Here is a 12,169-nt window from a genome sequence, read left to right as displayed (position 1 = left end):
TAGATCGATCTTGATATCATACCCTTAATTCGAGTCACAACCTTATAAACTCCAAAAGTTTATTTGTATCTTCAAATTCGAACTCATCGTAGCTTAACAATTGAATTTAAACTCAAATCACTCAATAAAAGCTCGGCATTTTGCAATGGAAATATAACGCATGAGTAAAATACATTTAAGTGTATCCCAAGCCAATGTTATGCACATATCAACTTAACTCATCTAAAACATGGATGCACTACGCCTCTATACGTGGCCCACCAAAATCACACAACAACTAAAAGTTGTTGAGAGTCACTTATGGATTCTAACATTCTTACTCTTAAAACAAAGCACGTATACAATAATATAAATATACATTTACACACTAATCAACACAAATCTTCATCCTATATAACAAAATTTACAACAACATCAATGTATTTCACCTTTGGGGCCCACGATTACTCGGGCCCACAGCAAAACCGTCAAGATCCTCGTCATCATTAGCTCGTGGCGGTTGTTTTAACCTCTCGAAGATCTCATCGAGAGATTGAGAAGGTGATTGTTGAGGTGGTTGTGATTGAGGTACTTGCATGAATCTTTTAGCCGCCATATTAGACCTTAAATTATGGAAATTTGTCTTCATCGACACCCATGTTGATGATATTCTAGAAGCCGATGTTCTTGAAGATTGTCCACTTTCTGAATTGTTAGTGTTGGTGTCGATATCAAGTGAAGAAGCATTTGAGAAGGTTCTATTTGTACGGATTTTTTCATCCGCTCTTAATGCTTTGTATTTTTGGTTCATTTTCTCTTTGTTAGTGGTATCATGGGGTTCGTTTATCGAAAGAGCTGCTTTTGAATCAGGGGAAACCTAAAACAAATACCAAGAGTACAAAGGAAATTGTTTTAATAAGAATACAACCGAAATTAAAGAAGATATAATTAACTTACTGTTTCTATATCTGTATTCGCATCATTAAAATATCTTGCTAAGGGAATCACAAGTTCACCAACTTTATGTCCGTTTGTAATGGAAGAACATTCTATGAACACAAAAAAAAAAGATTAAAAATAAAAAATAATTTATGTGTATAAATAAATATCAGAACAAGTAAAAACTTACCTTTTTGCAAAATCATCAATCCAGATGGATCAAATCCATCAACATCATCACTACTTTCATTTCTCAGTCTGAATATCTTCCAGTTTCCACAATAACTCATAATTCGATCAAAAAAATTGCTTGCAACAATTATGGTATATACAACCATAATAAGCGGATAAACCTTGTTAAAATTTTCCCCAAAAAAGGGAACTGCATCATCAATTTTCCCCATTCTCTGCATGTCATTACATATAATACATGTAAAAAAAAAAAGTACCATTTTTCTTTAAAATTTATTAAAAAAAAAACATATGAAAATCTAACCTGTTCAAATACAGTATTAGTATTTCCTGGAAGACGAATAAGATTTAGGAAGTTATATGAGATTGGTGGTGCGTATCGCGCCACCTGTCTGGTAAATATTTTAATGTTAAATACTTAAAATATGAATATATAAAAGGGTAATTAATATTTAATACTTACGAGCATATCATTAAGAGGCTGACTGAACTTGTTTGACTTGGAGTAAGTGAGTAGAAAGTCAACATTCCGATTTTGAATAATGAATAATAAGTGCAAACACACATGTACATTAAGGGTATGAAACTAACAACCTGAAAAAATATATATATATATATCTATATAAATATAAATATAAAAAAAAAAGAGAGAGAGAGAGAGAGAGAGATAGGTTTGTAATATTAGTTAGAATTTAGAAATAGTTACCTGTACAAGTACTCCATTTGTTTGAGCTGCATTAATTAAAAAAGAAAAAAGAGAAAAGTCAACTCCTTTAGGGAGTATAGTGGCTTCTGCTACAAGAATTGCAGCAGTTAAGCAACCAAGTATGATAGCCAAAAGCTTTTGGAGTTGCTTCCTTAAAATACATCGCCATACCAGCTCTGAAAAAAATATATACATATGTTAATTGATTTTTTTATTAAATAAATAAAATTAAAATATATTATTATTTTGGAGCATAAAAAGTAAAACGATTACCAATTGTGTCAAGACAAAATCCTAGCTTCCCTTCCCGCTCGGGCCTGTAGCTTGAAATATATTTCCTGCAGTTTAAAAGAAGTAAAACAATAGAAAAGTTTTGAATATTTTTTGTTCTATAGAGAATTACACATTAGCCCCTATATAAATGTTGTTTTACAAGATTGGTCCCTAACATGAACAAAGGTATATCATCTCAGAGTTTTGACAATGTCAAAACTCTCTTAAACTTTGGATTATGTTTTCTTTTGGGGTTCCAAGAATTTGATATATGATGAAGAACAAATTTTTTTTTTTTTCTTTTTTATATTCAGAAAAAGAGAGACATAATGGGAAGAATAACAAGCCTGGATTGAGAGCAAACCATCCAGTTGCATTTCGGCGCTCAAAATTCTTTAGAGTGTCCTCAAGCTCAAGAGCTTCCAGCACAAAATTCATATATTCACTGATTTAAAAAAAAAAAAAAACATAAATGTCTTAGAAAAAAAAAAAAAAAAACAAAAATAGAATTATTTTTTACTTGCCTTTTACAACGGTAGTACTCAGCTTTAGCTCTGCCTAGCTGGCGTCTTAGTGTTGCCATGGATTTCTCATCAGCATCATAATCCATATCATTTTCCCCTAATCTTCCTCCTTGAGGCTTGAAAGATGGATCTTCATTAAGCTGGATATAAGAAATTAATATCATTGTGTCTTGCAGATTCAAAATCAGAAAGTGAAAAATATTCAAAATTTGAGCTACAAACATAAAAAGAAAACTCACCATATTTGTCAATGTTACATCAATGATATCCATGTAGGGTCTCAATGGATCACGATTTGACATTTGCTTTGATGTTGCTTGAGCAGCCTAATACAATAAATCATTATAAACATTACTTGTATCTAAGTTGTATTGAAATGTTATTTAAAAAAACGGCTTTTGACATAAAAGTCCTTATGTTTCACAAGTTTTGTCGGTTTTGTCCCTGTAACAATTTTTTTTTGGCCCTTGTTACAAACCTTTTATGTTTCTACCCTATGTTTTTCAAATTTGCAAAAAAAACCATTAAGTTTATAAATCTTTTATGTTTTTACCCTAAGTATGTTTTTCAAATTTGACATGAAAGTCCTTAAATTTGTCAAATTTTGTCGGTTTGGTCCCTAGAAAGTAGAAACCTCTGCTATTACAGTTAACAAGGGCAAAAATGAAAAAAACTTGACAAACTTTGTGCATTAACAAACAAAAAATCGTCACAAGGACAAAACCGACAAAACTTGCCAAACTTGAAGGACTTTTATGTCAAAATCCAAAAAACAAACAAACAAACAGTGATTCTTACAACTATAGCATTTGACAAATTCTGATGAGCATCGTCAAGTTTTAGAGCTGCTCTAGCCACTTTATGGGAAAGAACTTTTTGGCGGGAAACATAGTCAGATTTACTCCAAATACCCTTTGGGATTTCACTTAAACCAAAACCAAGAAGAAATGCACCAGTAACAAGCCCAAATGTATTTGAACAAGCCATTGCAAACCCAATGATGCCACCTCTCCTATCAACCAATTTTAAAAGAATAATAATAAGAAGAAGAAAAGTAGAGGTTTAGAGAATTAAGTAAAGGTATGAAGAAACAAACCAGTTTTCATGCAATAAAATAAGCAGTATAAGTCCAAAGAGTCCAACAGAGGCAAGAATGAGGTAGAAAAGTAAATTCACTTGTAAACTGGTTTTTAATCTTTCCATTACTGTGAAATCTCCAGCATCTTCATAACCCTGAAGGATAGGCACGACAGCCCTGCTTAGAAAAATTGTTCAATACAAATTTATGAGAATATGATGTATCTAGATTCTAGAAGCTAATATGTTATGAAACTATGGAAATGGAAGAATATAAACACCAAGAAAGGCTACAAGAAACAAATTAAGATCATGAACATATACACATTGTGAATATTGGATGCAAGTTATGCAGAATCACCTTATTGTTTGTATGTGTTTTTTTGAATATTTATTTAACTTCTTGCAAAGCCAAATGGGAATACTAATCTAGGAGCAAAATGTAAGAAGAGGATAAAAAAAGTAACAGATATTATTTTAAAGCCTTACCAAGTAAGTAAAAATGTACTCCAATATGACCAACTCCAAAAGAAAGAAATGCCTCCCCTTGCCTGATCACTCATAGCCTGCACAAAACAAAAATATACACAGCATAAAAAACGTTTACTGAATGTATAGGAACTTATCAAAACTTCTATGCACACATATTGATGCATTCATTGAAAGCTCATGAACATTTGATATGAAACATTAGAAAACAATGGGAATACAATAGTTTTCTTCTTATGCTATCATGATAATTGAACATTAAAATACTTTTATCAGTTGATTTTGTATGTTAATCGTTTGCAGAGATTTAGTACCCCAATATGATCACACTATAACCAGTAATGTGAATAGAATAGTCCTACAACAAGACTTTCACCTCAAACTATGCGGATATGAACTACAAAATGGGGGCAAAAAGCAAGCATACAGGCGGTGGAATAACACAATGCTGGTGTTAATATCGAAAGATAAGCAACGATGAAGGTTTCGTTTTCTCAATTCAACCAAAATCGTAAGAAAATTTCTAAAATATATGGAAACCAGAGATGCATGTGCCACGGAATCAACAATCAAACAAATTAGAGAGGCGAAGAATAACATACAGCCCAAATGTCGGCGGGGACGAGGACGATGAAGGAGAGAGAGCAAAACCACGTGTAACCAACGGTGAATATGACGTAACGAGGTATGTCAGGTCCGGCGAAGTATCTTATCGTCAACATCACCATACCCATCGTCAAGGGTAACGAGATCAGGTAGAATGCCCACATGATTCTTCTCTCTCTCTTTCTCTCTCTCGATTTCCGTTGGAAAATTACAGAATGTGTTCAGAAAGACGTTGAAAAGAAGGAGATCCTTCAACAGAGAATGGGTCAAGCGTCGTCAAGAGGCGCTCCCGTCGGTTGCTCCTTCGGTTAATTTTCCAGGCTTCCAGCAGCTGCAGCTTTCTACCTTGGCCCAACAAAAGAGAAAACTATATTAATAGTCCCTCTGGTTTGTTCCAATGTTCAATTTTCGTCCCTATGTGGAAATTTTCACTTGGATAATCCATGTGGTTTGTTTTGTCTAAGTTTTGATCATGGATCAACTTGATCCATTTAAAATGATAATTTTATCCATATTGACTTTTATTCTTGTTTTATTATTTATATAACATTGAATGTTATTCAGACTCATTCCCATAACCCATAGCCCACCCAAACACCCTCCCTCCTCCCTTTTCCTTCCTTTTTTTTCTTTGTTGATGCTCTTTTGTATTGATGAAATTTCATCGTTGATCTCCTACAACACCACCACCCACCTCGCTGGAGCCCTCCTTCTTTATACCTTAGCCGTTGCCCTAGGGAAAGCATAAAGCAATAAATTTATTTTAAAATTAAGGACCTACACTTTAGACTAATATTCATGATTAATAAAACTGGTAAATATAAAAAACACAAATGATGATGATGATGTAAGGTTCTTGGGGTTTCTTTCGGTGGGTTTAGGTTTTTTCCGAATGATGATGAGGTGCGACAAGATGTTTCACCACATAATAGGCTAAGTAATGGTATTAACCACAATTCTTAAGTGTTTTATACTAAAATCATACCGCATTTCAGATAAGTTCTGAAGAAAAGGTAATCAGAGAGACAATATTACATAAATCTCTATAAAGCTCTCTGTATATTTCAATAGGCAAAAACATACAATTATAATAAATAGCAAAGAAATAAGTTAAATAAGGCCACAAATCAATCAATCCCTAAGATGGAGGCGGTAACAGGGAAAGATAAAAAAGGAAACAATATGACTAATTTCAATAAGTTCATCGCATCCCATATTGTGTTTTTTTTTTCAAACGCTACAATAATGAAAGAACATAGTCACGTAAACAAAAACTTACCCACATCACCAAATCTCTTAATCATTGCATGTCATTTTTCTAGTAATTATGGAGTGTGCATAATGTTATTCCAGGATTTGGTGGGCACTATTTGATTTTGGGTCAGAATATCGGTCAACGACTCGGATAAATTAAAGAACACTAACAATACCACTACCCTAATTCCAAAAAAAAGGGTAAATGGGAGGTAAGAAGTAGACGATCTCTATCGATGGTGGATGATAGGGATGATTGCTTTTGACGATTACCCTCGATATGAGAAAGTAACAAAATAATAATAATAACAACAAAAATAGATAGGTAACAATTGTCTTGTCAATGCACCCGTACTCGTATCGAATAAACTATGCAATATGTAAACAAGTTCCAAGATAGATGATGTGAATTAGAAGAGGCTAAAATAAATATATGTAAAGGAACCAACTCAGATAAATTCAAGGACATTGTATAAAACACTTTCTAAAATTTGTGATTTCGACCCTATTGTTTAGGAATCACTAAATCAAGGTTAATTGAAGGAAAAAAAAATGTAATATGAATTTCAAGCAAAATCCAATATTTAAACACAAAAACATCTTGCTTTGTTTGATGTTTTGGATACAATACTTTGAGAAAAATGTAATAGAAAAATGTATTCTGCAACAAAACAAACATGCAAGTATGTATATTAATGATAATATTTAATTTTGTGTTTGTTGGGAACAAATAGGCTTTTGGAAAAAATTAACGAATGTGTATATCCTTTACATATAGATCCGCTTTTGGCAATTAGCTTTTGCACCCTTATCCCGCCTGTTTTGCTGATGGGCAATACCCCTTGGAACCCCACCAAGGCGCTGCTCTCAGACCTTGTGTTTTCGAGATCATTTTAGCTTCTCCGAACGTGCACTCACTCCACATATCCATGTTTGTATATAGCCAAAGTTAAGTTCATCTTGTCTCAAGTTAAACCCGATTATACTAAACGATTTGACACTAAAATCACCGACATGCACCACGTTCTAAAATGCCTTTATATATGCCACATTCTAGGATGCCTTTATACATGCCACATTCCAAAATGTGTTTATAAATTGGCAAATGTTTGAATTTGTGTCGTGAATGACACATTCCGGACAATTAGGTCATTTTTTTTTAAAATTGACAAATATATATATATATATATATATATATATATATATATATATATATATATATATATATATATATATATATATATATATATATATATATATATATATATATATATATATATATATATGGCAATTTTAGTTGATACAAAAATAAAAAGTCATCACTTATGTCGATATTCCTTCTTTGCCCTCCTATCACTAAATTGCCTCGTTTTTGCAATTTGTTGCGCACCTCTTTCCCGCCAAATCCATAGAAACCCCTTAGCTCTCCGGCGTACCTTCTTCAAGTGGTCCTCCGGTGGTATCGAATTAGTTGTTGAAATGGACGACGACGACGGATCAAAGAAAACCCTATCGGATTTCTTGACGGAATATCACTCCGACCAGCTTCAATCGATCCTTCACTCCTCCGACCATCGCCTTCATTACCCCCTCTATGTAGAGTACGTATCCCAAAAGAAGCAACAGTCTTAGCCTTAAAGTTTTAAAACAGAAAAGACTAAACTCTGTTTATTGGGGACAACGGATATTATAGTTTATGGAGCCTGTTCAATCACTAATCTCAATTGATTTTTTCTCTCGTTTTTGCTACCAGTTTTGCTGAAGTGATGGAGCAAGATTCTCCGCTTGCTCATGAAATCCTTTTCGAACCAACAAAGTACTTGCCTTTATTCGACGAAGCAGCAAAATTGGCTCAGGTTTCATTTTTCTTCCATAACAATCTTCCATTGTAGTTAATACATTTACATGAAAGTCATAAGTGTTTTGGATTTAGGAGATCATGTATGAACAGACTAAGAAAATTTGGGAGAATGAAAGTTATAAGGAAGGCCTGGAACGTCCATCTCCAACTATCAAGGAATTTGTGCATGTTCGGATTGAAATCCGTGGTCCTATGCTTGATAATCCTGGTAAAATTCCCTTTTTGCAATAAGTTTTCTGTTTACTTCATGAATTTCACTGTTTCTTATTATGTAGAATTATGTCCAAGCATTGGACGTGTTCGTGTGAAGCATCGTGGTGTTCTTCTCACTCTGAAAGGAACAGTAATTAGGTCTGGATCAATTAAGATGATAGAAGGGGAAAGGGAATATGAATGCAGGAAATGTAAAAAGAGGTTGCTTTTCATTAAACTGTTCTTTTCCTAGCTATAAAACATTATTATCTTCAAATACCATACAAACTTGATTATTTGATTTGTAGGTTTAAAGTTCATCCCGAACTCGAAAGCAGAAATTCCATACCCAAGCCCATTTTTTGCCCCTTTCAGGTCATTTTTGATTTTTCACTCTTTACTTGTTTCTGTAAGTGTATACAACAAAATTACAAATTTGCCACCTATATTTTTTTGTTATAATCTTTACAGAAGCCCAAATTCTGTGAAAGCACAAGTTTCCAGCTTCTAGAAGGCAACAAAGTGTGTCATGATTACCAGGAGATAAAGATTCAAGAAAGCACTCAAGTTTTGGGTGTTGGGGCAATCCCACGTTCAATTCCTGTTATTTTGCAGGATGATCTTGTTGACATTGTTAAAGCTGGAGGTATCATGTAATCTTTTTAATATTTTGCAGGATGAATTTTGGAGGCTAATTATTTTATAAGATTATCTGCAGATGATGTTATTGTCACAGGAGTTTTGACAGCTAAATGGTCACCAGATTTGAAGGATGTTCGCTGTGACCTTGAACCTGTATTTGTGGCCAATTATGTGAGGTACTAATTAATAGGCATATTATCTTTTTTTTTTTTTTTTTTTTTTTTTTTTTTTTTTTTTTTTTTTTTGGTTTAACTTGGGTTTTGTTGCTATAGGCGAATAAATGAGATAAAGTTGGATATTGAAATCCCTGATGATGTTATTCAGAAATTCAAAAACTTTTGGTCAGATTTCAAAGACACTCCATTAAAAGGTGAGATTGTGTTCTTTTTATGTTAATCATCTATTATCATATACATATATACCTTATTGATAGATACAATTACAGGTAGAAATGCCATTCTACGGGCTATTTGTCCACAAGTTTATGGGCTCTTCACTGTAAAGCTAGCAGGTAACTTTTCCTAATTTTAACCTAAAAAGGTAACTTTTCTAATTTTAACCTAAAAAGTTAGTTTAAATAGTTATGAAGACAAGTGTTGTTTAATGTAGTTACATTGACACTTATTGGAGGAGTACAGCATGTTGATGGTTCAGGGACAAAAGTTAGAGGCGAATCCCATCTTCTTCTTGTTGGTGATCCAGGTGATGCCAAGTTTCTATTTTCTTGAATTAAATTTCTCAAAATTTATTGAGTTCATTTAAGGGAATTTGCCCTTTATTTAAATATGTAAGTTTTCAGGAACAGGAAAGTCTCAGTTTTTGAAATTTGCTGCTAAGTTGAGTAAAAGATCTGTTATTACTACTGGATTGGGAAGCACTAGTGCTGGATTAACTGTCACAGCAGTCAAAGACGGAGGTGAGACTTGTTCCTTTGGTAGGATGGAATCGTAATGGAATCGCTGATTCCACTGGAATTGAAAAAAAAAAAACTGTTTGTTTTACCTGATGGAATGGAATGCACCATAATTCAATCCAAGGAACTTGTAGGTGAATGGATGCTGGAAGCTGGGGCCCTTGTTTTAGCTGATGGTGGACTATGTTGCATTGATGAATTCGATAGGTAGTACAACATCTTAAAAAAAAAAAAAGTATTTTTTTAAAAATAAAGAAGTAAAAAATAAGTTGTTTCTGTAACCTTTATATGAACATCAAAATGACAGCATGAGGGAACATGATAGAGCGACTATACATGAGGCAATGGAGCAGCAGACTATAAGTATTGCTAAGGTATACATTATCCGATATACCCTTTATCTTTTAAAAAACTACAATTTTGATCCCTGTCATTTATATTGGAAAACTATTTAATTTCCAGGCAGGTCTTGTAACCACTCTGAGTACAAAAACTATAGTCTTTGGTGCAACAAATCCCAAAGGCCAATATGATCCTAATCAATGTATCATTTCTTGGAATACTATTATATAGTATTATTAATTTTCCCTTTATTATGTCACAAAATATAATTTGTTTCTTGACAAAATTCAGCTTTATCTGTGAACACAACGTTATCTGGGCCTTTAATAAGCAGATTTGACATAGTTCTTGTTCTCTTGGACACCAAAAATCCCGAATGGGATAAAGTTGTCTCGGATCATATTCTTGATCAGGTACATGCTAGACCACTTGATGTTGTGTGCACCCTGTTCTTCATTAGCACATATGACTGAATCTGGTCTTTATTTCAGGCAGAATCAGATAAGAATAAATGTCATGAAGATCTTGATAAGATGTGGCCTCTTTCCACGCTCAGAAGGTAGGATGGCGAATTTGTAAATAATTAGAACTTAATGGGGAGCATTTTTAACTCTTGACATTATGTTGCAGTTATATCCATTTTGTAAAAGGGTATTTTAGACCAACTCTATCGAAAGAGGCGGAAAATGTTATTTCGAGATATTACCAACTTCAAAGAAGCATTGCAACTGAAAATGCAGCAAGGACTACTGTCCGAATGCTTGAGAGTTTAATTCGACTTGCTCAAGGTAAATCTTTTATACTGTATACTGTGTATTGTGTACTGTGTATTGACGTATCATGATTGTAGCACATGCACGATTGATGTTTAGAAACGAAGTGACTCGATTAGATGCCATCACAGCGATCTTATGTATCGAGTCATCTATGACAACATCGGCCATTGTTGATAGTGTTGGGAATGCATTGCACTCTAATTTCACTGATAACCCTGATCAAGAATGTATCCTTTTTTTAAAAAAAAAAAAAAATTCTCTTTTAGCTTATAAGTTATAATACATTGATATTATTTTTAAATTGGAAAAAAGGCCTTGACTAATGTTGCAGATGCCATGCAAGAAGAACTGATCCTTAAGAAGCTTAAAATCTCTTGAAGTTCGGGATATGATTATCATATGAGTCTGGCGTATGTGGTGATGTAGGTGTAAAAGATGATAGAAAATGAAAAATGTTTTATTGTTTGTGAGATGAAGTATAGATGCTGTTGAGTATACATAATGTTGGTAAAAGTTTTGTAGAGGTATACAGTGGTATAAAAATTTAATTGATTTTGCTAATTTTGTAAATCACCAAAAGCGAGTTGATAATATCCATGTCGAGGTCAACTTTGAGAATAATAACAGTTTGTGTATGTTCAACAACGAGATTTTGAAAGCTTTTAGATGCTTTTACCTTTTTAATTAAAAAAAAAAAAACTTTGTTTGGGAGCAATCTTAAAATTTTTGTTTTAAGCAAAATATTGTCAATCCAAAAACTATCAAATAGTTATTACTTTTGGACTTTATAATTTATGTTATTTTATAGATTTCAAAAGTTTATAACTATTTTTGTCAAACACTTTTATATAAATTGTTTTTTATATAAATAAAAGTTATACCTTCTAGCTATTGGCTACAACTAATTTTATCAAATACACATTTATATGTGTGTATTTTAATGATGTTTTACTCCTCTTTTTTATAACACATTCTATTTTGGACCAAAATAAAAAAGTCATTTTACATTTTTACTTATAAGATCATACATATTTTTTAAAAGACATGTGGAATAAAGCCAACATAACATAAACAAAGGCTTATAAAACATAAATGGGACCTATCATATTTATATAAAACTATTTATATACTACATCCTTATTTATATTAATATTCTAATTAATTAATTTCCTTTTTATTACTTTAAACATATGTAGGGTTGTAAACGAACTGAACGTTCGGCGAACCGTTCGTGAACTGTTCGGCAGGAAGTTCGTTTATGCTCGTTTATTTAATAAATGAACGAACACGAACAAAAATTATCGTTCGTTAAGTTAAATGAACGAACATGAACAATGGTCTCGTTCGTTCATTTATGATTTCGTTTATCTTCGTTTGTTTAACTTTATTTATATATATATTTTT

The 12,169-nt window shown here is 32.8% G+C and overlaps 2 protein-coding genes across 2 annotated transcripts; one reads left to right on the top strand and one right to left on the bottom strand.

Annotated features, from left to right (window-relative positions):
* Positions 1–121: 121 nt before the first annotated feature.
* Positions 122–5,093, bottom strand: LOC145013955 (uncharacterized). Its single transcript, XM_078972307.1, has 14 exons — positions 4,782–5,093; positions 4,180–4,256; positions 3,710–3,868; positions 3,412–3,625; positions 2,853–2,939; positions 2,614–2,753; positions 2,454–2,534; positions 2,090–2,154; positions 1,817–1,992; positions 1,574–1,704; positions 1,415–1,502; positions 1,109–1,325; positions 937–1,028; positions 122–856 (listed from the first exon to the last, which is right to left on the bottom strand). Exons 1-14 carry the CDS (start codon positions 4,947–4,949, stop codon positions 425–427), a joined length of 2,127 nt encoding a protein of 708 aa, XP_078828433.1. The 5' UTR covers positions 4,950–5,093; the 3' UTR covers positions 122–424.
* A 2,320-nt stretch (positions 5,094–7,413) lies between these two features.
* Positions 7,414–11,361, top strand: MCM9 (minichromosome maintenance 9). Its single transcript, XM_078974564.1, has 19 exons — positions 7,414–7,640; positions 7,793–7,895; positions 7,973–8,108; positions 8,176–8,314; positions 8,401–8,467; positions 8,564–8,738; positions 8,811–8,910; positions 9,007–9,104; positions 9,180–9,245; positions 9,344–9,436; positions 9,534–9,650; positions 9,782–9,854; positions 9,955–10,021; positions 10,110–10,191; positions 10,281–10,402; positions 10,481–10,548; positions 10,620–10,777; positions 10,840–10,992; positions 11,097–11,361. The coding sequence occupies exons 1-19, from the start codon at positions 7,519–7,521 to the stop codon at positions 11,141–11,143; spliced, it is 1,986 nt and encodes a 661-aa protein (XP_078830690.1). The 5' UTR covers positions 7,414–7,518; the 3' UTR covers positions 11,144–11,361.
* Positions 11,362–12,169: the final 808 nt, after the last annotated feature.

This window comes from Lactuca saligna, chromosome 9, assembly GCF_052625555.1.
Source record: "Lactuca saligna cultivar CGN05327 chromosome 9, ASM5262555v1, whole genome shotgun sequence".
NCBI lineage: Eukaryota > Viridiplantae > Streptophyta > Magnoliopsida > Asterales > Asteraceae > Lactuca > Lactuca saligna.
The sequence above is the reverse complement of the archived record's forward strand: the minus strand, read 5'-3'. Positions and strand labels throughout refer to the sequence as shown.

What these genes read in the sequence shown, in the direction of transcription:
- MCM9 (XM_078974564.1), top strand. Translation starts at nt 7,519, where the DNA reads ATGGACGACGACGACGGATCAAAGAAAACCCTATCGGATTTCTTGACG. An exon ending in TGCAGGAAATGTAAAAAGAG is followed by an intron (nt 8,315 to 8,400) that starts GTTGCTTTTCAT and finishes TTTGATTTGTAG; the next exon opens with GTTTAAAGTTCATCCCGAAC. An exon ending in CCAATATGATCCTAATCAAT is followed by an intron (nt 10,192 to 10,280) that starts GTATCATTTCTT and finishes GACAAAATTCAG; the next exon opens with CTTTATCTGTGAACACAACG.
- LOC145013955 (XM_078972307.1), bottom strand. Translation starts at nt 4,949, where the DNA reads ATGTGGGCATTCTACCTGATCTCGTTACCCTTGACGATGGGTATGGTG. An exon ending in ATTTGTCAAATGCTATAGTT is followed by an intron (nt 2,940 to 3,411) that starts GTAAGAATCACT and finishes TTATTGTATTAG; the next exon opens with GCTGCTCAAGCAACATCAAA. An exon ending in ATGTAACATTGACAAATATG is followed by an intron (nt 2,754 to 2,852) that starts GTGAGTTTTCTT and finishes TCTTATATCCAG; the next exon opens with CTTAATGAAGATCCATCTTT.